The sequence below is a fragment of the Artibeus jamaicensis genome, unplaced genomic scaffold (genome assembly GCF_021234435.1).
Source record: "Artibeus jamaicensis isolate MK-2021 breed Jamaican fruit bat unplaced genomic scaffold, CSHL_Jam_final contig_465, whole genome shotgun sequence".
NCBI classification, from domain to species: domain Eukaryota; kingdom Metazoa; phylum Chordata; class Mammalia; order Chiroptera; family Phyllostomidae; genus Artibeus; species Artibeus jamaicensis.
In genome coordinates, this window is record NW_026521843.1 from 35,994,842 (window position 1) to 36,021,215 (window position 26,374).

At 35.2% G+C, this 26,374-nt stretch overlaps 1 protein-coding gene across 11 annotated transcripts in view; it reads right to left on the reverse strand.

Annotated features, from left to right (window-relative positions):
- CCDC88A (coiled-coil domain containing 88A) overlaps positions 1–26,374 on the reverse strand; it is a 139,658-nt gene that overhangs the window by 66,890 nt on the left and 46,394 nt on the right. For all 11 annotated transcript variants that reach the window (XM_037125765.2, XM_037125766.2, XM_037125764.2 and 8 more), the window contains exons 6-8: positions 14,778–14,861; positions 9,932–10,072; positions 3,060–3,232 (exon numbers count right to left, since the gene is read on the reverse strand). In XM_037125765.2, coding sequence (XP_036981660.2) covers positions 3,060–3,232; positions 9,932–10,072; positions 14,778–14,861 — 398 coding nt within the window. The remainder of the gene's footprint in view (positions 1–3,059; positions 3,233–9,931; positions 10,073–14,777; positions 14,862–26,374) is intronic.

Consider the following 26,374-nt stretch of genomic DNA (forward strand, 5'->3'; position numbering starts at 1 on the left):
GGGAGGAGCAACTGCAGAGCAAGACAGACTGTGCAATCCAAGGATCCAGCATGGGGAAATATAGCCTCAAAAACCTCTGGCTGTAAAACCTGTGGGGATTGCAGCAGCAGGAAAAACTCCCAGCCTCACAGGAGAGTTCAATGGAGAGACTCACAGGGTCCTAAAAGGCACAGGAACCACCCACCTGCAAATAAGCACCTAAAGGGCACAATCCACTTGTGGGAAGTGAAGGAAGTAACGGAAAGTGGGATGACAGCACAGCAAGTCGCAATGTCCCCTCTCTGAACCCTCCGCTATAGACAGCACAACAACACAGCAAAGAGGGTTTCCACACCCTGGTAAATACCTAAGGCTCTACCCTTTGTCACATAGCAGGTGTGCCAAGAAAAAGAAATATGGCCCAAATAAAAGAACAGTCAAAACTCCAGAAAAAGAACTAAGAGGCGAGAAGATAGGAGATCTGTCTGATGCAGAGTTCAAAACGCTGGTAAGCAGGATGCTCAGAAATGATTAAGCTTGGTTGCAAAATGAAGGAAGAAATGAAGTCTACACAAAGTGAAATAAAGAAAAATATACAGGAACCAACAGTGAAGGGAAGGAAACTGAGACTCAGATCAATGATTTGGAACAAAAGGATGAAATAAGCAACCAGAACAAAATGAAGCAACAAGAATTCAAAAAAAATGAGAAGAGGCTTAGGAACCTCTGGGATAACTTTAAGTGTTCTAATATCTAAATCACAGGGATGCCGGAGAAAGAGAAGAGCAAGCAATTGGACTTATTTGAACAAATAATGAGGGAAAACTTCCCCAATCTGGCAAAGGAAATAGACTTTCAGAAAGCCCAGGAAGCTCAGAGAGTGTCAAGGAAGTTGGACTCAAGGAGGAGCACTCCAAGACACCATAATTAATTTACTCAAGATTAAAGAGAAGGGAAGAATGTTAAAAGGAGAAAGAGGAAAGGAGACAGTTACCTACAAAGAAGTCCCCATAAGATTATCAGCTGATTTCTCAAAAGAAACCTTGCAGGCAAGAAGGGGCTGGAAAGAAGTATTCAAAGTCATGAAAAGCAAGGACCTGCATCCAAGATTACTCTATCCAGCAAAGCTATCATTTACAATTGAAGGGCAGAAAAAGTCCTTCCCAGATAAGGTCAAGTTAAAGGAGTTCACCATCACCAAGCTCTTATTATATGAAATGCTGAAAGGACTGATCTAAGAAACTGATCAAAAACTATAAAAAGTAAAAAACCAACAAACCCGCAACTATCAACAACTGAACCTAAAATACAAAAACCAAAACTAAGCAAACAACTAGAACAGGAACAGAATAACAGAAATGGTGATCACATGGAGGATTATCAGTGGAGAGGGGGAGAATGGGGGAAAAAGGTACAGGGAATAAGAAGCATAATATGCAGGCACAACATAGGCAAGGGGAGGTTAAGAATAGTATAGGAAATGAAGAAGCCAAGGAACTTATATGTACAAATCATGGACATGAACTGGGGGATGGAGGGAGGGGAATGGGGGGAGGGGGACAGTACAGGGAGGAGGGAGATAAAAAAGAGAAAAAAATTGGGACAACTGTAATGGCACAATCACTAAAATATACTTTAAAAATAAATAAAATTTTGTTTTTAAAAATAGTTTTAAGTTTTATAATTTTTCCATAAAGGTCTCAAACGATTTTTAAAGGTTGTTCCCACATATAGTGTCTTGTTTTGCTAGCTAGACATGTGGTACAGCAAGAAGTATAATTAGTTACAAAAAAAAGATATTATATCTCATGAAATGCTAATTACTGGGGAATACTTGCTTTAGCTAACATATTTATTTACTAGTTAAAAATATTCATGTACATTTTCCAATCAGTATATAAGAGACCAAATTTATTATCTCTTTCAGGTTGTTTGGAATTTTAATACACTCCATGGCCAAGTAAATTTCATTTAAAAATCATATTCTAACATAGTGCAAAATGTTAAATAAATTCACAGCCAGTAATACAGTTCTAATTGCATGCTTTATCTAAAGACTGGAGAAGACTGTGCTAAATTATATGGGACAAACTAGTGTTCACTGTTTAGGCTATCCATTAACTGCCAGTCAAACTAATAATAGCAATCGCTTCCCTAATTTTCCTGGTGCAGCTGCTTATAGAATATCATGGGCGTGTTCACTTCAATAGACACATAATAATGCAGACATCCACAATGAAAGCTATTTTTTTTCAAATTTCCCCTATAGACTGTGTATTTTTTTCTATCTCGCATATTCAACCACTTTTTTAAACCAACTGCTTTAATCAGTAAATAAACTTAATTGTTATATTGTGGCTTTAAATTTAATATACATACTCTAAAGCCCAAATTCCAGGGAAATCAAAAAAGGGAAAAAGTCAAAAAATTTTTTAAATCCTTTGTTCTTTTTAAAGTGCAAAATTAAAAATCTCCAGCAGAAATTGGTCACATCTTTACACATGATTTACCAAGGCATGCCTATGCGAGATTTACACAGACTTTTCTGTAATGTTCTTTGAAAGTTAAATAAATTTTACAACACTAACCAATCTAAATACTTACCAATGTTACATGACTCAGGCATTTCAATTAGTCAATGAGGGATACATACAAAAAATTAATTTTTGTAAATCTGTACATCAACAATTCAGTATTTTATAACATTAATTTTAAAAGAGTAAACTTACTGATCTGTATCAGTGGTTGCCAATATTCTGTGTTTCAATAATATAAAAATAAAAAAAATTAAATCCTGATTTGCCAAGGAAGAACATTGTTTTATAAAAGAAAAGACATTTCAACACTAAACAAATAGTAAGGACATAAATCTAGAATAAAGGTAATTCTTTAAATTGGTGGGATTTAATTAGCATTAGGAAAACCTAATGCTGGTCTCCTTATTTTTAGTCTTTTGATAAAAACTTTGACATAGGCCAGCAACTGAGAGCTACTATCTATATGCCATAAGCCTAAAAATATTGTTTATATCATCTTTGCGACCATGTAAGTTCAAAGAACCTTGAAAATCAGCAACTTACAATTCCTGCCTAAGCCTTCTTATTTTGGCCTTAGCATCTGCCAGTTCCACTGACAGATGTTGTCGACTTTCTGTTCGCTTCATGCCTGGAGAACCACAGGGTGATTGGGCAGATGAAGAGGAATGGGGAAGAAAATGAAGACCATCCCGTTCTTCAGAGAGTTCTATGATAGTCTGAGGAAATGTGGAAATAAACACACAATCACTTTCAGTATTTTACATATCAAAGAACTAAAATACATCAACACTAGGTCTAAGTACTATACTGTAATACCAAAAATAATTCATTGGTCAAAACGACCTTAACTTTGTCATATTTAGCTGTCATTTTTTAAAAAAGATTTTATTTGCCCTGGCAGGTGTGGTTCAGTGGATTGACTAGACTGCAAAGCAAAGGGTCGCCGGTTTGATTCCCAGTCAGGGCACATGCCTGGATTTCGGGCTAGGTCCCCAGTAGCGGGTGAGCAAGGAGCAACCACACATTAATGTTTCGCTCCCTCTGTTTCTCTCTCCCTTCCCCCCTCTCTAAAAATAAATAAATAAAATCTTTAAAAGAAACATTTTTTAAAAAAGATTTTATTTATACATTTCTAGAGAGAGGAGAAGGGAGGAAGGAAGAGAGGGAGAAAAGTATCAACATGTGGTTGCCTCTCGTGCGCCAACAACTGGAGACAACAACAGGGTCAGCAGTGATCCTGTGGCCCTTAATTCACTGAGCCACACAAGCCAGGGCTAGCTGTCATTTTTCTAAAAATTTCATTCAACAGGTTGTGGATAAGCTATTTACTAGGTAACAGTAGAAGACAATAGTTTTTTCTCTTCTTAGTTTAACAGAAGAAATCAATTGTAGTAAGTAAGACAACTAGACCAGATGGCAACTGTTGGAAAGGCAAAAAAACTTGTTGACATAGGGAAGAAATTAACCCAACAATGGTATCTTCAACTGTGCTGTCCAATATGGTAGCCAGCAGCACAAGTGGCTATTTAGGTGCAAATTTTAAAAGTTGAAAGTACAGTTCCTTAGTTACACTAGCCACATTTCAAGTGCATAACAGCTATATGCAGCTAGTGGCTACTATATTGGACAGAGCAGAAATATTATCTTGTCATCCCTGCAGAATTGAACAATTCTCTAAAATTGTAAACTGGGACCACAAAGGGACCTAACGAACCTCAGAGGTTTAGTTCAGTCTCCTAATTCTGCAGGCAGGGTAAGTGAGGTACAACAGTTGATTTGGCCATGATCACATAATTAGGTAGCAGCAAAGCTAAGACTCCGGGCCAGTCTATAGATCCCATATCCTACACTACCTTACAACAGCAGTTCCAATTTGCTTCCCATCTCAACGCTTCTATCACTTTCTCTAGAGGCCCTCTATGAGACACAAATCTCTTCCTATTTATCCCAAATCTGAACATTAAGGACCTTTTAACCTACATGCATCTCAATCATATTCCTCCACTCCCGATTTTCTTTTTATTGGAAAATTCTCTTATTTTAGCAATGGCTTAGCCTTTTTTAAAAACTTCTTAGGCAAACAGAAATCGCCTGCTATAGCAATTTCAATGGTACTTCTATCCCAGACAGAATAGGTAGGATTACCACCTCGGGACCACAAAATCACCATCCTCACTTTGTTTCTGATTACCAAGTCTTACACCACCCTCACTAAATCATTACCTTTTTTATTCTTTTATTTTTTTAAGTCATCCACTGGAATTCATTTCCTTATCCTTGGAATATATATATCTCAGCACCTGAATGAAAGTCTACCCAACTATTGCTTTCACAGATTCTAGTGTATCTATTGATAAACCACAGAATGTGACTTCCCAACTCCTTTTATCTCTACGTCTCCACATACACTCCCCAGTTGATACATAAAAGTTTCTCCAGTGAAGAAACCATTCTTTTGTGCCATGCCTCCTTAACTAACATTACTCCCATGTCACCATACCTATGCCTGAACCTTTAATCATCCAACTCCCCCTTTTTGTCCAGTCAATAGATTTTTCCCTGCTACTATAGAGTTCCTAATCAGCCTCAAACTACAATTAGGCTCTTAAATGCCACCCTTACTTTTCTAATTTAACACTACCATGCTATTTTTTGCTATGGCTCACTCTTTGGGGGAACAATGGGGTAACTAATATTTCCAGAACTTCTAGCTATAGGATTTTCCAATAAGACTATAATCTGCAATAGAAGTATTATGTGTTTATTTTAGTAAATAACCAAAGTCACACATCTAATGATAGGTATAAAAGGAATTCAAATTCAAATTTGACTCTAACACTATGTTATTTTCTTTACCTACCATCAGTGTTTTCCATTCTTGCTCCAAGGTAATAAGGAACTCAAGAGAAAAACAAAACAAAAAGTAGAGAACCCAACTACAGATCCACTACAATTAAGGTCTTTCCAATGCCCACTGGGGGAAAGAAGGGTAAGGGTCATCAAGGAATATGTATTAAAGACCCACAGACAAAGCCAAAGGAGGGAAGGATTGAGGGTGGGAGGTGGGGGAGAATGGGGCAGGGTAAAGTGGTGGTGGGAAAATGGAAACAACTGTACTTGAACGACAATAAAAAATAAATAAAAAATAATTGATTGCATTAAAAAAATCTTACTGATTTCCTGACAAATTTCCCCATTAGGGCTATTATTATAAATATATTCCCTTTTCTTTATTTAAGGCTCCAACTGCAAACAGCTACCATCACTTCCAACAAATGACCTCTTCTCCAACTTGTCAAAAAAACAAAGCCATGTGAGATTAACTCCTCCATTTTTATGTATCTCTTGCACCCAACACATGGTCCCTATTTCTGTAACATTTTCAATTGGCTTTTTCCCCCTTGTTCTTTAATGATATACATACACATTTCTTCTACATAAGCAAAAAAAATCATATTTCCATCTTGCTACCCTTCTATTTCTTTTGCAGTGCTACTTTTTGAAAGGTGGTTTATATGTTCATAGACATTACCTTCATCCTATCCACTCACCTAGTATGTCCAGCCCAACTTCCCTGTCACTGTGCAGTGTCACTGATCTCCACAGTAGTTCAGGCTGAATCTTCACGTGGTCAGCTTTTACTGGTTAATCATTTTTTTTAATTTATTTTTTATTTTTTTTAATTTTATTTAGTTACTTTTGGTTAATCTTTTTTCTATCTCTATTATCTGTAATTCTGCCTTCCAACATCTCCTGACGCTAACAATAGTACCTATACATACTGTTTACTAAATATTTGTTTCATGCGCAAATAAATTACATTTAATTACTTTACATTTTATCTTTCATTTGCAATGTAGTTTTTTCCCAGTAAACCAAATACAATCTTTCTTATACCTCCTTTGTAACTCTGATGTTATTCAGCATAGTACTGAACACAAAAACAGCTGCTCAAAAATAGTATAACTGAGTGACTGGCAAAATGGAGAACTGAACAGAAATAGTGAAGACACATACTACATTTGAACTACTATATGGTGAAATGGAGATACTGAGAGATTCCAGATGCCAATGAGCATTGCACACACAAAAAACTATAGGCTGAAAACTATTTTTAAAAAGAAGGAAAGAAAGAAACCTGTTACTAAGAATTAAGGGCATCCAGAGGTATTTTCTATTAAAGACTATGTAAATACTTTGACTTTTCTCTGATGGTGGTAGTTTCTTGACTGAAGGCCTCTGGACATTTTCCTAAGAATCTAACAGGAAATGTCATTAATATATAACTTTAATTAAATAAGCCCCTCTGATCTTTTCGATCCTAGACATTCCATTAACAGTTGCAAGTAATATCTTCCTTCTTTAAATTTAAATTCCTTTTATACTAGCAGGGGCATCCAACCTGCAGCTCACAGGCTGCATGAAGCTCAGAATGGCTATGAATGTGGCCCAACACAAAATCACAAATTTACTTAAAACATTATGAGATTTTTTTGTGATTACACGTTACAATGTATTTAATGTGTGGCCCAAGACAACTCTTCTTCCAGTGTGGCCCAGAGATGCCAAAAGGTTGGACACCACTGTTACAGTATTTAATATATGCCTTTTTGGTTACTTACTTACCACTCTCAACATTTTATTACAGGTAATTATTCTATTAAAATAACTTCCCTATTAAAATGTAACAACTTTTGGTTCTTTTTTGAAAGTTTGTCAGTTTGTTGCTCCCAAGACTCTAGCACAAAAAACAGGTATTTATAATATATATTGAAAACATTAAAATGTACATCAGTGCTAAGAAAAAAAATTCAGGTGATTTAATAATTCTATCTCTAGAACTCATTACTAAGGAAAAGAATCAGATGTACTTGTCATGATCACAGATTTAGGCAAAGGTATTATAACAATTAGGAACACAATCATTGGACTTCCCTGATCCTGAGTATGTTCCACTATAAAATGGGGTTATTGTAAAGACTTAATAGTGAGTACATGATAAATTTGTAACAGAGAATAAAGAGGTCTTAAATTCATTAAAATGTCCTGTTTGGTTTTTAGTAAAAGAATAGGACTGAAGAGATCATTGTTCCAGAGCATTAAAAATAAAAAGGTGAAGAGTAATTAAAGACAGGGTGACCAGATTATACTTCCTAGATTGAAATGAAACAACTATGACAAAAGTTCAATCAAAACAGAGAAAATATGCCCTGACTAGTGTGTCTTGGTGGGTTGGGTATCACCCTGCAGGGAAAAAGGTCACCAGTTCGATTCCTGGTTAGGGCACATGCCTGGGTTGCAGGCCAGGTTCCCGGGCACATGAGAGGCAACTGATCAGTGTTTTTCTCACACATCTATGTTTCTCTCCCTCTCTTTCTCCTTCCCTTCTCCACTTTCTGAAAATAAAAAAATCTTAAAAAAAAAAAAAAACAGAAAAAATGCTACAGGGAAAATCTAAATCAGAACTTGTCATAATCCAATTAAATAATACAGATTTTTATATTTTCTTACTATATTTACATTTGTTTAATATTTTTTCAATTTTTAAAAATTAAGCATTATGCTGAGTGAAATAGACCAGGTGCTGAAAGACAAATACCACATGATCTCACCTTTAACGGGAAGCTAAACAACAAAACAAACAAGCAAGCAGGAAAAAAAACCAAAAACACTGAAATAGAGAACAAGGGGACAGTGACCAGAGGGGAGAGGGAAGGGAAGTTAAGGGGAAAAAGGGGGAGGGATTTGGAGGAACAAATAGGATGGACACAGGGACGAGAACTAAGGGGGGTAGAAATGGGAGGGAGGTGGGGAGCAAGGGGCGGGGGAGTCTGGGATGGGAGAAATAGACAAAAAAACTGTACCTGAAAAATAACTAAATAAAATTAATTAATAAAAAATTATTTTTTCTAATTAGTCCACTGGCAACCCAAACTAAATTTTTTTCCCAAAAGAACTGGGATTAAACCAGCTAGCAATTTGTTTCCTGAATACCACAGAAAGGAAAATAAGGCCATTTGTTTTTCCTTGTTAGAAAAATAAATTCGACTAAAAGGCTTAATCAGGCAGGTTTTAAAAAGGTTTTTCAAATAATTGCTCTATATAATGATTATTATTCCTTTTAATTTTAACGCAGAGAATGTACTGACAAATATTCTGGTTACACTTCTCCAAAATAATGTACTCCTTCACTCCATAATAATCAGTTCATGTGAGATTAATTGATCAGTCACATGAAACCAAAGTATAGATTTTTATAAGTAATTCCTCAGAGGTTGGAGGACACCCTATCAAAATGCCTTTAGTAACTTGAAACACAAAAGAAATGTTCTAGAAATGAATAAAACAGTGAAAAGACACTAATATAAAAAAAGATACAGAATATGGTTCAAAAATCAGATTAAAAATAAAATAAAACCCAGGATAAGTTTGATATATACTAGGAATTTTTTCAATTCACTTTTCTTTGATCTCACTGTTAGCTTTCAAAAATTTAACTGCTGCTCTAAAATATTTTTCTTTTTTAATGACTGACAAAAACCTGAAAATTTGCATCTGAATTGAATATACACTAAAGAGACATGAATGTTTTGTTCAGAAAAATACATCCTTAGTAATCTCTTCTATGGAGTCCTTTATTTGTCCCAAGAGTAATCAAATTCTCTATAAATCAGCTCAAAACTATCTCCATGTAAATGGAACAAATTATCAAAGCTATACATTCTCCTGAATGGCAGAGTACTTTGGTCTGCTATTAAGAAAATATTACTCACTACCACATGCACTGATGTCTAGACTCCTCTAAAAATTACAAGCTGCTTTCAGAGAGTGCAGGGAAAAAATCTGGAGCGATTGTACTGTTTTTAAAAAGCAAAGTACTCTCTTAAAAGAGCTTATAATAATTCCCCTTTTTTAAGTCACACCTCATTATTAATAATGACTACAAAAACTTGAGCACTTTTGTTGGACATTTTATTCAGAACACCTGTTATTCTCCTCTTATTAACACTTATTTTTCCAACCTCATGTGGCAATAAAACTAAAAAATTATACTTAAGCAAATTCTTATGCTTTAAAAGTCAATGATTTTTCCACTTACATCAATATTTTGAGTTTCACACTTTTGTACTATTGCCAAGCTATGGGAATGACTTAAAAAACACAGGAACAAAATCAGAATAGTAATTTAAAAGGACAGGAGAAAAAAACATAACTGCACTCTGTTTACTAGTTTACTACTTAAATTGGTCTAATCTGGGGCTCTTATGTGTCTTGTCTGATTCTTATGTTGCATACACACAAAAAAGAAATTCAGTACCTTAATAAACAAAATATCAATTCTGAAGTATCTATGAATGCTATTTTTCTTTTTTGAAAAACACACTTTTGTTAAGTAGTGAAAGAAACTTACAAACCTCTGAATGTTCATCTCTCTCATCTATAAGTCTTTTTAGATGCAACGCCATATTTTTCAATAGTGGTTCTATTTCCTCCTGAGACATATCAGTCACTTCCATCCATTGAAGATCAAACACATTTTCCTGATTATGGGTTACCTTTAGAAAAACAATGAAAATAAATCATTTAAAAAATGGCTAATACTTAGGAATCTATTTCACTTTAGCATGATACTAGCACAAATACTATGTTCCATAGAACAAAATGTAAAAAGCAAATATGATGTCTAAAAAACACTTAAAAATTAATGATGAAAAGGCTACTACAAAAATTATTTTTTAAATATAGTCTTGAAATAAATTTACATTTATTTTCTAGTCAACTAAAAAAAATAAGATATTTAACTCAAGGCATTCCTAAAGAAAGGTAATAATGATATGTCTGCCAAGTACTTTAACAAAATCAATTTAAATTTTCATTAGATAATACTAAATGTACTATACTTGAATTCAAAAGTAAAACTTTTTTAATTGTGTAGGATATATGTTATTGTACTTTCATACTTAAAAATCTAATTCATTATAGATTGTGAAGATGATATCATCACAGAACCTTATAAGGAATCCCAATATAAAGATTTTTTAAAGAATGAAAGTTATATAAATGACATACTTAGTTCTTACCTTCCATTTCTCATTGTAATTCTGTTATTTTGCTTTAACTTTCACAATAAATAACAAAAATAACATTTCAAGAATGGTGACAAATTTAGTAACTAGCAACATTTAGGACTTATTCAAAATAAAATACAAACCATAAAGCTAGCATAAATAAACATATATAAGGGGAAACAATCAATAAAACTGCATCTTATAGAGTACTTATATGCACACTGTGGACAATAATATTACTGACAAGGAAGCTGGGCTGTATGAATGCTAACTAAGAGAAAAGATGATATATGGAACTAAAGGTCATTTAAATACATAATATTTTAAACACTATCAATTTTCACTATTCGAAACTCTCTACCTTAGTTCTCTTTCTACCCAACATGTAAAATTTACCATGCTATAGTTCTTGAGAAAGAACAACAAAGACAGCCCAGAGCAAGTAGAAGGAGGGAAATAACCAAGATCAGAGCAGAATTAAATGACATAGAGACTAAAAGCACAATTCTAAAAATCAATGAATCTAGGAGCTGGTTTTTTGAAAAGATAAACAAAATAGACAAGCCTTTAAGCAGGGTCATCAAGAAGAGAGAGAATCCAAATAAACACAATCAGAAATGAAAGAGGAGAGATTACAACTGACCTCACAAAAATACAAAGGACTGTAAGAAATTATTATGAAGAACTGTATGCCAAGAAATTTGAAAGCTTAGGTGAAATGGACAAATTTCTAGAAAAATATAATCTTCCAAAACTCAACGAAAAAGAAGCAGAAAGCCTGAATAGACCAATAACAGCAAATGAAATTGAAGTAGTAATCAATAATCTCCTGAAGCACAAAAGCCCTGGACCAGATGGTTTCACAGGAGAATTCTACAAAGCATTTCAGGAAGAGCTAACTCCTATTCTTCACAGGTTATTCCAAAAAATCCAAAATGATGGAAGAATCCCAAACTCTTTTTATGAAGCCAGCATCATCCTAATCCCAAAACCAGATAAAGATACAACAAAGAAAGAAAACTTCTGATGAACACAATATCGCTGATGAACACAGATGCTAAAATCCTCAACAAAATATTGAGAAACCGCATCCAACAATACATTAAAAAGATCATTCACCATAACCAAGTAGGATTCATCCCAAGGATGCAAGGATGGTTCAACATTCACAAATCAATAAATGTAATGTATCATATAAACAAAAGCAAAGACAAAAACCACATGATCATATCAATAGATGAGGAAAAGGCTTTTGATAAGATACAACACCCATTTATGATAAAAACATTCAGCAAAGTGGGAATAGAGGGAGCATTCCTCAACATAATAAAGGCCATATATCAGAGACCTACAGCCAACATCATATTCAACGGGCAAAAACTAAAATCTTTTCCACTAAGATCAGAAACAAGGCAAGGTTGTCCACTTTCACCACTTCTATTCAATATAGTATTGGAAGTTTTAGCCACACAGATCAGACAATAGGCAATGAAAGGCATACAAATCGGAAAGAAGGAAACAAAGCTGTCACTGTTTGCAGACGACACGAGAGTGTACATGGAAAATCCTATAGACTCTACCCAAAATCTGCTCTACCTAATGAATGAATTTGGAAAAACAGCAGGATACAAAGTCAATATCCAGAAATCAAAGGCATTTTTGTATCCCAACAATGAAACAGTAGAAGCAGAAATCAAGAAAAAAATCCCATTCATATAGCAAAAATAAAAATAAAATACCTAGGAATAAACCTAACCAAGGACGTAAAAGACCTACCTGTATGCAGAAAACTACACAACACTGAAGAGAAAAATCAAGGAAGACACAAACAAATGGAAACATATACCATGTTCATAGATTGGAAGAATTAACATCATCAAAATGTCCATACTACCCAAAGCAATTTATAGATTCAATGCAATACCTATTAAAGTACCAATGACATACTTCACAGACATAGAACAAACACTTCAAAAATTTATATGGAACCATAAACGACCCCGAATAGCAGCTGCAATTTTGAGAAAGAAGAACAAAGTAGGAGGGATCACAATACCTGATACCAAACTGTATTACAAGGTCACTGTAATCAAAACAGCCTGGTACTGGCATAAAAACAGGCCCACAGACCAATGGAACAGAACAGAGAGCCCAGAAATAAACCCAAATCTCTACAGCCAATTAATATTCGACAAAGGGGACAGCAACATAAAATGGACTAATAATAGCCTCTTCAACAAATGGTGTTGGGAGAACTGGACAGCTATGTGAAAAAAACTGAAACTTGAGCACCAACTTACACCATACACCAAAATAAGTTCAAGGTGGATAAAAGACTTAAATATAAGCCGTGACACCATTAAAGTCCTAGAGGAGAACATTGACAAGAAAATCTCAGATACTTCACACAGCAACTTTTTTACTGATATGTCCCCCAGAACAAGGGACATAAAAGAAAGAATAAACAAATAGGATCTCATCAAAATTAAAAGCTTTTGCATGGCTAAAGAAAACAGTATTAAATTAAAAAGAGATCCAACTGTATGGGAAAACATATTTGCCAATGATACCTCAGACAAGGGTATAATCTTCAAAATATACAAAGAACTTACACGATTCCGCTCTAAGAAGACATCTAACCCAATTAAAAAATGGGCAAAGGACTTGAACAGACATTTCTCCAAGGAGGACATACAGAAGATCCAGGGACACATGAAAAGATGCTCAATATCACTAGCTATCAAAGAGATGCAAATTAAAACCACAATGAGATACCACTTTACACCAGTCAGAATGGCCATCATAAACAAAGCAACAAACGAGTGTTGGAGAGGTTATGGAGAAGAGGGGACCCTAATCCATTGTTGGTGGGATTGCAGACTGGTACAACCACTGTGGAAAACAGTATGGAATTTTCTAAAAAAAAAAAAAAAAACACCTAAAAATGGACCTGCCTTATGATCCAGCAATTCCACTGCTGGGATTATATCCTAAGAACCCTAAAACACCAATCTCAAAGAATCTATGCATCCCAATGTTCATGGCAGCACAATTTACAATAGCCAAGAGCTGGAAGCAACCTAGGTGCCCATCAGTAAATGAATGGATCAAAAAATTATGGTACATATACACAATGGAAGTCTATGCAGCAGAAAGAAAGAAGGAGCTCCTCCTCCCCTTTTCAACAGCATGGATGGAACTGGAAAGTATTATGCTGAGTGAAATAAGCCAGATGTTGAAAGACAAATACCATATGATCTCACCTTTAACAGGAAGCTGAACAACAAAACAAACAAGCAAGCAAAATAAAAACACAGACACTGAAATAGAGAACAAGGGGACAGTGACCAGAGGGGAGTGGGGATGGAATTTCAGGGGAAAAAAGGTAAGGATTTACAGGAACTAGTATAAAGGACACATGGACAACAACTAAGGGGGGTGGAAATGGAAGGGAGATGGGGAGAACTGGTGGGTGGGCTGGGATGGGAGTAAAAAACAGAAAACTGTACTTGAACAATAATTAAATAAATTAAAAAAAAACATGCTCTAGTTCTGAAAAGTCTTGTAAAGTACACAACACTAAAAGAACATGTCTAGATAGATGCAGAGACAGCAGCTTTTAAAAGCAATCTTAAAATACAAATACATATGTAACAAATACATTATGTAACTTCAATTATTTGACACTACACAATATATCTACTAGATTTAAGTTTTTATATGGATGTTACAAATCACTAATGTGTTTATAATTCAAGTAATATATTCAATAAAAATAATTCTGTGTTCATTCATTCATTCAAAGGCAAATCAATGAATGACAAAATACTAGTTATCATCTTACCTCACTTTAGTTTTGAATTACATGCAATGACCCACTTTCTGCTGCTTCCTACTATGTCATTCATTCTGTGCTGTCCAACAAAGACATACACTATACTTCACCCCTCAAATAACACCTTTTGCCTATGTCCCTCTGCATAAAGGCAACAATAGCACATTTGTGGTTATTAGCACTATGCCACATATAAAATGAATCACTTAAGAAACTATCTCTAAAAATAAGACAAAAATTTGTATAAAAGAAGGGTTCATCTATATTTAACCTTGATTTGTTCTTGCTTATCCTATGTCTTTGAGAGATATATAAATAAACACCACAAGCTTCGTAAAAATTATATATAGGTATTACCTCTTGAATATGTGCAGCAACTGCAGCTTTTGTATCAAAATCTAAACCTTGAATTCTTTCAATAAATTCTTCTTTTTTCTGACACTAAAAGAAATAAACAAAATGCACATTTATACTTTATAGGGGATAGTACTTGATATGTTGTAAACAACTAAGAACTCATCAGGGTTAAAAGCTGGGCTATGTTTTGAACAATACAATGAGGGTTTTGTTTTGTTTTGCATTTAAATGGTCTCTCTAGTATACTTACCTAATAAAAAGATAACAATCTAGAAATATTTATTTAAAAACTAAGGCATTAAAAATCCACACTATTTTTATGCTTCTAAGTTCTAAAGCGGGAAACCATTACACCACCCATCTGAGGTCAGTACAATATTATTAGGCTAACTTTACAAACACAGAAGTAAAGAATCAAGAACTTGTTTCAGGGAGGATAAGTTACTTGCCAAAAAACACAGTGAGTCAGTGGCAGAATTCGGAATACAGCCAAAATGCTCAGTCAGTCTTTGGCTATCATCAAACAACACAGCCTTTCTTCTCAGGGAAAAAAAATTTAGGCAAATTTTACTTCAAACTTACAATTCATTCTCACATCTTCATCCTATCAATCCAATAAAAGAAACCTACTTTTGTGTCCCAGTTCAACATCTATAAGGTAATACAATAAATATTTGATTTGCTTATAACAAAGTTACCAGGGCCAAAATTTAAGGATATATAATACACATCTATCACATGGAAGAAAGGCAGCATTTGTGCAACTTTTTAAAGAATTTATATAAATTAAAAATATTAAAATGCAAACTCAATCTTTTTCTTTCCAGACAGTACTGATAGTTCGACAAGCACCTTAATCTCTGCCTCCCTCTACATCTCTTACACTGCAATCTAACTGCTAGCATAACTATTCTTGCAGCTACCAAATGAGAAGTGCATACAAAATAACCAGCACTGCCTGGTCTAGCTCAGTGGCATCTTCTGGGCCAATTCCTGAACACTAGTGAAGATAATACACTCACAAAGAAAAAAGCTGGCCCTTTGATCATTAAGAAATTTAGCAAGGTTCTGATTTTTACTCTACATATTTATTACATTAAATCATAACATCATGTTTCTATTGCCATACAATTTAACTTAAGCACATTCCCATCAATGCTGAAAGTTCTATATTGTGTAAAAACAAAATTATTAGGATGATATAATAATACTTAAAATTAAATGACCAGGAATGTATGATTCCTAGCTGTAACTAGGAAAGGAAATAAAAATTTAGGAGCTAAAACAAAAATTTATTTAAAAACAAGAATTTTTGTCTATAAGTAATATTTGACAAGTCTAGTAAGCATAATTAAGAAAGGCTTTGTGATAGTATATTTGGAGGATATATAAAATAACTTTTTAGGTATAGTAGCCTCAATTTTTAAATTTAATGCTTCCACAAATGTTAAGTTATGTATGGTTTCTGAGTTGATGACCATATAAACTAGTGGACTATAAGGACTATTACTCAGTGAAGGGACAGTCCCCCAATTCAACTGCCATGATCTGCCTACCTTCACTTACAACAGAAACTCCTTTTCTAAGACCTAGAAACTCTGTTTATTTGCCCGGCCTTGAACACAGTCTCAGCACAAATCAATGAGAATTCTTCCTTTAACCTTAAATTATCCACAATTTCTACTAAATGTCATCTTTATTCAAACTATAAAAGTTTAAGAAAGGAGAAGGGAAAGTGTCATCAAAGAACATGTATAAAGGATCCATGGACAAAGCCAAAGGGGAGAAGGATTGAGGGTGGGGGCTGGGGAATGGGGAAAGTGGTGGCAGGAAAAGTGATGGGTGCAGATCTGTTGTGAATGCTGTGTGGAGAGTGGTATAAGGGGACTAAATGGCAATGGGAAAAAATTTTAAAAACAAAAAGAAAGAATTCTGAAAATGTTTTATAAATAGGTTAGACTTTCTTAAAGAACATATAATGAATGTCATAGGATTCTACAGGATAGAAAAGAGAAAGACTCTCAAGATGGAAAAAGAGAATAAAAGAAGATTCAAACTTTGAAGTTTAATAATCATATCAAATGTTTTATATTAGTGTTGTCTAACACAGTAAACACTAGTTATATACAGATAAGTATTGAAATGTAGCTAGTCCAAATGGCTACTAAGTACAGAAGTGTGGAAGTTCAATTTTAATTTTGTTTAATTGTAAATTAATTTAAATTTTAATAGACACACATGGCCAGGGGCTACTGTATTGACAACCCAGCTTTAGAGCATTAGAAAGTCTGGTGTTAAAAAACGGACATAAATAGTTTTACTTCCAGTTAATGAAGACACTTGTGAAGACTAAATAATATCAACAAATTGTTTTATCACTTAAAAATTAAGCTGTCTTTGAACTTTATATAAAGTTCTGAAAGTATTATGGGCACTAAAGTTCTTTGTAACTCTTACTATAATAATTGATTCCAGCAGATTACCATGATACCCAAAAATAAGTTATGGAAGCTGGGATACAAGAAAATAATTTTTTAAAAAGCTATTTGGGTGGGAAGTTAGGGGGAGGAGTACTGCATTAACCCTAAAGTTGTGTATCTTCCATCACAGAGTTTACACTCTTAATCATTATTCCTAAAATTCTTCATATTTTCACTTGGTACTATTGGTGCTTTCTCTTCTTAAAGAAAGAAGACAAACTTATGTGGAAAAATTATACTAAAATAGAGGAAAGGGCTCCCTTAACAAGCAATAAATAATTTAATAACTTAACAATCAATACATTATAGTATTTTCAATAAGAATAAAAATACTAATGACTGAACAGATCATCGTGAAGATCATAGTTCTACCAAAGATCAAAATGAGCCATATAAAAGAAATAAAAATAGGAAAATTAAAAAATGGCTAACAAAAAAGAAAATAATAAGTGTTGGAGAATGTGAGGAAATTGGAAACCTTGTGTACTGTTGTTTGGAATATGAAATGATACAGACACTATGGAGAAAAGTGTATGATATTTTCTAATAATAATAATAATAATAATAATAATAAGTTAAATACTGGGTTGGCCAAAAAGTCCACTTAGTTTTTTCCATAAAATAAAACACATTCTTTATTTTCTAAAACTCTGATTTGGAAATTCTGAGTATGTCAGCTATCTCCCACATGGTATAAAGCTGACTGTTCTCGATTAATGTCTTGATTTGATCACTATCAACTTCAACTGCTCTATCTGATTTACAGAGCATTGTCCAGCAAGAAATCTCCAGCACAAAACTTCACAAACCACTTTTGACCTGTTTGATCACTCATAGCACCTTCTCTACACACTGCACAAATCTTTTTATGCATTTCAGTTGTGTTTTTACCTTTCTTGAAATAATACAGCAAAATATGCCAATAAACATTATGTATTTTCTTCCATCTTCAGTATTAAAATGGCTACACAAAAATTCATCAATTTTGATGTTTTATTTTTAACTTAAAGAAACTTTAAATGCATGCTGTCATCACAATACAATAAAAATTGTTTTTTAATGAAGATGAAGACAACTAAGCACTACTAGAGCCATCTTACAGAAAACAACAAACTTTTTGGCCTACCCAAAATAATTACTATTTGATTCAGCAGTTCCACTTCTGAATATATACCAAAAAAAGTGAAAGGAGAAACTCAAACAGCTATTTCTACATCCATATTCACAGCAGCACTTTTTTCTTTTTTTAAATATAGTTTATTGATTATGCCATTACAGTTGTTCTATTTCCTCCCCTTCATTCCCCTCCACCCTGCACACCCCCTTCCCCACCATTTCCCCCTTTAGTTTATCACCAGGTGTCTCAAGTTCTTTAGATTCTATATTTCCCATACTATTCTTGCCCCCCCCCATCTATTTTCTATCTACTGTCTATGCTACTTATTTTCTGTACCTTCTCCCCCCTTCCCCTCCTCCCACTCCCCTGTTGCTAACCCTCCATGTGATCTTCATTTCTATGGTTCTGCTCCTGATCTAGCTGTCCTCTTAGTTTGCTTTTGTTTTAGGTGTGGTTCTTAGTAACTGTGAGTTTGCTGTCCTTTCATTGTTCATAGTTTTTATCTTCTTTTTCTTAGATAAGTCCCTTTAACATTTCATATAATAAGGGCTTGGCGATGATGAATTCCTTGAATTTGATCTTATCTGAGAAGCACTTTATCTGCCCTTCCATTCTAAATGAAAGCTTTGCTGGACAGAGCGATCTTCGATGTAGGTCCTTGCCTTTCATGACTTGGAATAGCTCTTTCCAGCCCCTTCTTGCCTATAAGGTCTCTTTTGAGAAATCCGTTGACAGTCTGATGGGAACTCCTTTGTAGGTGACTGTCCCCTTAGCTCTTGCTGCTTCTAGGATTCTCTCCTTCATTTTAATCTTGGCTAATGTAATGATGATGTGCCTTGGTGTGTTCCTTCTTGGGTCCAACTTCTTTGGGACTCTCTGAGCTTCCTGGATTTCCTGGAAGTCTATTTCCTTTGCCAGATTGGGGAAATTCTCCTTTACTATCTGTACAAATAAGTTTTCCACTTGTTGCTCTTCCTCTTCTGGTACCCCTATAATTCAGATGTTGGAACATTTAAAGATGTCCTGGAGGTTCCTAAGCCTCTCATCATTTTTTTGAATTCTTGTTTCTTCATATTTTTCTGTTTGGTTATTTTTTCTTCCTTCTGGTCCACTCCCTTGATTTGAGTCCCGGTTTTCTTTCTATCACTATTGGTTTCCTTTGCAATTCCCTTCATTTAAATTAGTTTAGCCTTCATATGTTCCTCTAATTTGTGACTAAAATCAACCAGTTCTGTTAGCATCCTGATCGCCAGTGTTTTGAAGTGTGCATCCAATAGGCTAGCTATTTCTTGCTCGCTTAGAGTTATGGGTTCTGGGGCTTTGAGATCTTCTTGAGCCATTTTTGGTTTGTTCATGCCCATTAAGTATGAGGAGTGGAACCTTAGGTGTTCACCAGGGTGGGGCCACCCAGGTTGCTGGTTTGTGACGCTGTATGTGGGGGCGGGGTCAAAGAGGGGTAATGGAAGTCCCCTTTGCTGCTTTCCACCCCTGGGGCCTGCGCGGATTGCCTCACTGCTCGCTCCTTTGCTGGTTTATCTGCGCGCGAATATGTGACCGCTGTCAGCCTGCCACCTTGTATCCTCACTGGGTCCACCTGTTGCTACCCCACACCTGGAATCCGCCCATGGCTGTCTGCGCATCTGGGTCAGGGGATCTTTCCCGCCTGACCCTGTTCCACTGCTGGCTCCGCCCCTCTTACCAGTCTGGCTGAAGGGTTTGTTGTTGCCGAACTTCCATATAGTTCAATTTTCTGTGTTTTGGCTGTGTTTTTTGTTACTAAAACTTTATTGTCTTTAAACTTGGTTGTGTGAGAAGGCACAGTATTTTCACCTACACCTCCATCTTGGCCCATAACAGCACTTTTCAACAATAAGCAGAAAGTGGAACAGCCCAAGTGTTCATCAGTGGATAAGTACATAAACAAAATGTGTTATATACATACAACAAAATATTACTCATTCTTAAAAGAAAATTCTGACATGCTACAACATGGACGAATCTTAAAAACATTATTCTATGTTATGTAAGTCAGTTATAAAAGGACAATACTAAATGATTCCACTATGTGAGGTCCTAACGTAATAAACTTTACAGACACAGGGAGTGGAATGGTGGTTGCCAAAAGCTAGAAGAAACAGAAGTTATTGTTTAAAAAATACAGTTTTAGTTTTAGAAGATGAGAAAAGTTCTGAGGATAGACATTGGTGATGTGGAAAACAGTATTAATATACTTAATGATAGTGAACTATATACTTACAAATGATTTAAATGGTAAATTTTGTGTTATGTATATATTTTTTACAACTAAAAGAATAAAACTTAAAAAACCGTACCAGCAAAAAAATGTCCATCTTTATGTAATTTGTTATTTTCATTACTCATTGAAAAAAAAAAGCACTGGGCCCGGGCTGGCATGGTTCAGCTGGTTGGGTGTAATCCCACAAAATACAAGGTTGCCAATTCAATGCCTGGTCAGGGCACATGCCTGGGTTGTGGGCTCCCTGCTCCATCACTAGTCAGTTGCAGAAGGCAACCATCAACGTTTGTCTTACAAATCAATATTCCTCTCCCTCTCTTCCTCCCTCCCTCCCCCTCTCTCTAAGATAAAAATAAAATAAAATAAATGCATCAGGTAGAAGTTATATATTGTTTATTTCTCCAAGAAAATAATAGATTATAGCTCTCGGACTGACCAAATTCAAAACTGGTTTTCTGAATCAAAGACTAATGTTAGAATTGCCTATTGGGGTACACATGAAAGTCAAAATTTTAATTCAAATTACACTTGGAACTCAGTTACTTTCAGCAGTATTCAACCCAACCAGAGTCCAAAATAACAAATATTATTGGATACTGAATAGCCAGCACTGTTATAAAACCTAAATTCTGATGAATAAGGGTGAATTATACATGATCTTTATAACTTCCAAACAACATACACAGCAAAAATTTTCCTTCTGAGTAGGATGATTTTGCTTGGGAATCTCAACTATCTCAAGGATTAGGATGCAGAGCCATACATCTGTGAAAACTGTAGGTGATATTCAGAAGTGATTTAGTAGACCTGTTATGCCTTAAAAAAGATTCTGGAAAGACTACACTGGTTTAATCAGTCAATAATGAAAATACGTGTGCTCAGGTAACTCAGTTGCTTACAGTATTATCCCAACATGCCAAGGGTGCTGGTTGAATCCCTGGTCAGGGCACATAAAATAATAAACCAATGAATACATAAATAAGTGGAACAACAAAATTGATGTTTCTCTCTCCCCTGCCTCCCTCTCTCTTTAAAAATAAATAAATAATAAGTAATAAAAATACCCAAGCCCTGCCCCTGAATAATTTAATATTCAAGGCTGTTCCTGTGGCTTATACTGATATATAATAAAGAATAAAAATCTGAATTATAATTTATCCTGTGAGGTGAGATCATGGGAGAGTAGCTAATTTTACTGTTTCTGAATGATATTTCCCCTTGAAGAATTTCATAGTTTTTCTTCCTCAGAAGAAAAAAATGTTCACTTCCTAATGCTTGTTTTCTTTTCTATTTATTTTTATGACTATAACATCTTTTAAAAGGTATGGCCCACTGAGTTCTTGGAGTCTAGTATCATATTGGCAAAGTTTAATTTGCTATTTCTACCTACAAATCTCACATATATTAACAGATAAAACTGACCCTGATGTGAAAAAACACCTATGTCATGTATTATACTAAACGTTATAATTTTAACCTGTTCAACTACTAGCTAAGCAGGTTTTATGTAATACAGATTACATTCAGAAAGTGTTCAAACAATACTCGTTACCTGATTGGTTTCATCAATAGTTTCTTGTCCTAGACCTTCCCCGAAATGCCAGGCAAGGTCACAGCTAAGCTTTAAAAGCACTTTAAGACCCAGGGCTCTACTTTTATTTCTACTATTAACAGACTCACCTGACCTTGGGCAAGTATTTGACTATTCTTTAGGCTTTATCTCCTATAAAATGATGATGAATTCAATGTTTTCCATGAGCCTAATTAATGGCAGAGGGTGACAAAACGTGAAGAAATTAGGCTAGGAAAAAAATGACCGCATCCTGCAGTTCTGAAATGAGAAAATGGCGATACAGAGACACCATCTCTAGTGAAAATTATTTTTATAACATTGCATCAGGAATTTTTTTCTTAGGAAGACGCTTGTCTTAGCATTTTAGTGATATAGATTTTAAAGGAATGTAAAAGAAATGTTTTAAGATGAGTTTTAAAAAATCAGGCCAAGATGGAGACGTAGGTGGAGGAACCACCTTGCCTCTGTGCACAACCAAATCTAAGAACAACTATTTTTAACAGCAGTCACAACCAAGCCACACGGAAAATCGACAATATGGAGTCCAAAGGACAACTAGATACTCAGCTGGACCGGTACGAGGAGCGAGGCCAGCAGCGGAGCAGGTTAGCAAGAAAAAATTCCAGGGGTGGTGCGCGGTGTGCGCAGGCAACCGAGGGCGCTGATCGCGAGCGAGCTGGCTGCGGGAGCGCACAGGGAAGAGGCCCGGCAGTCGGTCGCGCGAATTTACGTGCGGAGAAACCAGTGAGAAGGGAAGCCTGCGCATCGGATAAACAAGTCCAAGGCGCGTGGAGTGACTGGACGGGCTGGGCTAGTGGAGAGGACCGCCATTGCTCCCTCTCTGACCACGCCCCCACACACAGCGTCACAAACCAGCGACCTGGGTCTCCCCGTCCTGGTAAACAACTAAGGCTTCCATCCGCTTACTTAACAGCACGAATAGACCAAAAATGGCTCTAGGACAACTCAGAGCCCCAGAACCGATAGATCTAAGTGATGAAGAAATAGCCAGTCTTTCAGATGCACAGTTCAAAACACTGGTTATCAGGATCCTTACAGAACTGGTTGATTTTAGTCACAAATTAGAGAAACATATGGAAGCTAAACTAATTGAAATGAATGGTGATACAAAGGAAGCCAATAGTAATGGAAAGAAAATTGGGACTCAAACCAAGGGAGTGGACCAGAAGGAAGAAAAAAATGATCAAATAGAAAAGAATGAAGAAATAAGAATTCAGAAAAATGAGGAGAAGCTTAGGAACCTCCAGGACATCTTTAAACGTTCCAACATCCGAATTATAGGGGTACCAGAAGGGGGAAGGCACAGCCACCAGTGGAAAACTTATTTGTACAGATAATAAAGGAGAATTTCCCCAAGCTAGCAAAGGAAATAGACTTCCAAGAAATCCAGGAAGCTCAGAGAGTCCCAAAGAAGTTGGACCCAAGAAGGAACACACCAAGGCACATTATCATTACATTAGCCAAGATTAAAATGAAGGAGAGAATCCTAGAAGCAGCAAGAGCTAAGGGGACAGTCACCTACAAAGGAGTTCCCATCAGACTGTCAGCTCATTTCTCAAAAGAGACCTTCCAGGCAAGAAGGGGCTGGAAAGAGGTATTCCAAGTCATGAAAACCAAAGATCTACAACCAAGATTGCTCTACCCAGCAAAGTTTTCATTTAGAATGGAAGGACAGATAAAGTTCTCAGATAAAACCAAATTCAAGGAGTTCATCATCACCAAGCCCTTATTATATGAAATGTTAAAGGGACTTACCTAAGAAAAAGAAGATAAAAAAGATGAACGGTGAAAGGACAGCAAACTCACAGTTATTAAGAACCACACCTAAAACAAAAGCAAACTAAGAGGACAGCTAGATCAGGAGCAGAACCATAGAAATGAAGATCTCATGGAGGGTTAGCAACAGGGGAGTGGGAGGAAAAGTGGGGGAAAAGGGGAGAAGGTACAGAAAATAAGTAGCATAGACAGTAGATAGAAAATAGATAGGGGGGAGGGTAAGAATAGTAGGGGAAATACAGAATCTAAAGAATTTGAGACAGGTGCTCATGAACTAAAGGGGGAAATGGTGGGGGAGGGGTATGCAGGGTGGAGGGGAATGGAGGGGGGGAATAGAGCAAATGTAATGGCATAATCAATAAAAAAAGTTAAAAAAAATAGTTTCTTGTCCTGAAGTACATTTTTTGATTCTTCCATATGACACAACAAAGATTTCTAAATTCCTCATACAGTCACAACTGAAGACTGATGGGAAATTTTAAACGTTACACATTTGAAATGATTAGTATTAGTGGCTCCCAAATACCTACAGTACGAAATCGAAACTTATGAATACAGTCCTTTGTGACCCGATGCCTGGCAATTCTCCAAATTAATCTCCTGCCATCTGCCCCATGCATGTTACCTTCCAGCCATACTTGATGTTCCCTGACAAGCTGTTATCTCAGTATCTTTGCTCTCATTTCATCACCTCCTCAGAGAAAAATTACCTGATATTACAAGCAGACTTAGGAAAATATTTCTTCTGTGCACCAGTGCATGTTGTATTATGATAATTATCACCTCAAACTGTTAGTCTGGCTCTGTTTACCTCTAAAATTTATACTCCTTAAGGTTTATATATATTTTTTAATCCATGTTCCTGTCCTTTACTACAGCACCTGGTACATAGTGTGCATTTTTAAGAATCAGGTCATTAACATTTTCTAATTTAAACATTTACATTTAATCTCACTGCTGTAAAGCATGTATAACATAAATTAATAGCAAAATACATTCTTTTTCAATTAGTTTATACTCAATATTATTTTGAATTGATTTCAGGTATACAACATAGTAGACAGTCATATGCTTTATAAAGCATTCTCACTGATATTTCCAATACCCACATGGCACTATATATAGTATTGCAGTATTATTGACTATATTCTCTACCTGTACTTTACATCTCTGTGACTATTTTATGACTACCAATTTGTACTTTTAAAATGGAACTTATGACCCAGTGATTCCAGTTCTGGATATATATCTGAAGGAACTCAAAACACTAATTCAAAAGAATATATCCATCCATATGTTCACTGCAGAATTACTTACAATAGCCAAGCTATGAAAGCAACCCAAGTGCCCATCAATAGACAAGTGGATAAAAAAGCTGCGGTACATATAGGTACAATGAAATATTACTTGGCCATAAAAAAGAATGAAATCTTACCATGTGCAACAGCATGGATGGACCTAGAGGGTATTGTCCTAAGTAAAATAAGCCAGTCAGGGAAAGACAAATTATCACATGATTTCACTTATATGTGGAATCTAAAGAACAATATAAATGAACAAACAAAACAGAAACAGACTCATAGATTCAGACAACAGACTGATGGCTGTCAGAGGGGGAGGGGTTAGGGGAACTGAATAAAAAAGAGGAAGGGATTGAGAACTACTGATTAGTAGTTAAAAAATAGTTATGGTGATGTAAAGTAAAGCATAGGGAATATAGTCAATAATATTGCAGTAACTATATACGGTGCCAGGTGGGTATAGGAAATATCAGGGAGAATAATTTGTAAAATATAACTGTCTAACTACTATGCTGCCCAGCTGAAACTAATATAAAATAATATTGAATGTAAACTGTAATTTTAAAAGTTTTTAATTAAAAATAATAAAAATTTTTTAAAAAGAAAAAATCACCTCTATTTTCTAGTTTACTTTACAATATCATACCAATCCATTTTAATATAATTATTCTTTTACACAATTTTCCCATACTGCGCCTTCTGTTTTGCTTAATCCACTCAAATATTCTTCTTCCCTTTTCTAATGACCATTTAAAATAATATTTACCTCATAAACCTTTCCCATATTATATGAATCTAAAGAACAGGGGATCATAACCAGCAGACATGTTCATAGAAAAAACTAAGATTACTTAAATTGTTATAAAATTTTCCTGTTTTAATGCATGCTAATAATAATGTAAACTACCTTACAAATGTAGGTCTCTTTATACATTATTTTGCTTTATGCAGATGTAGTTCTGCTCATCAATAAGAAACATACACATCGAACATTATGATCATTGGTAATGTTCAGCATGGCTTCCTCAAGCAGTTTTTTAAAAAATAGGCCTATTGCATAGTTCTGCTTTAC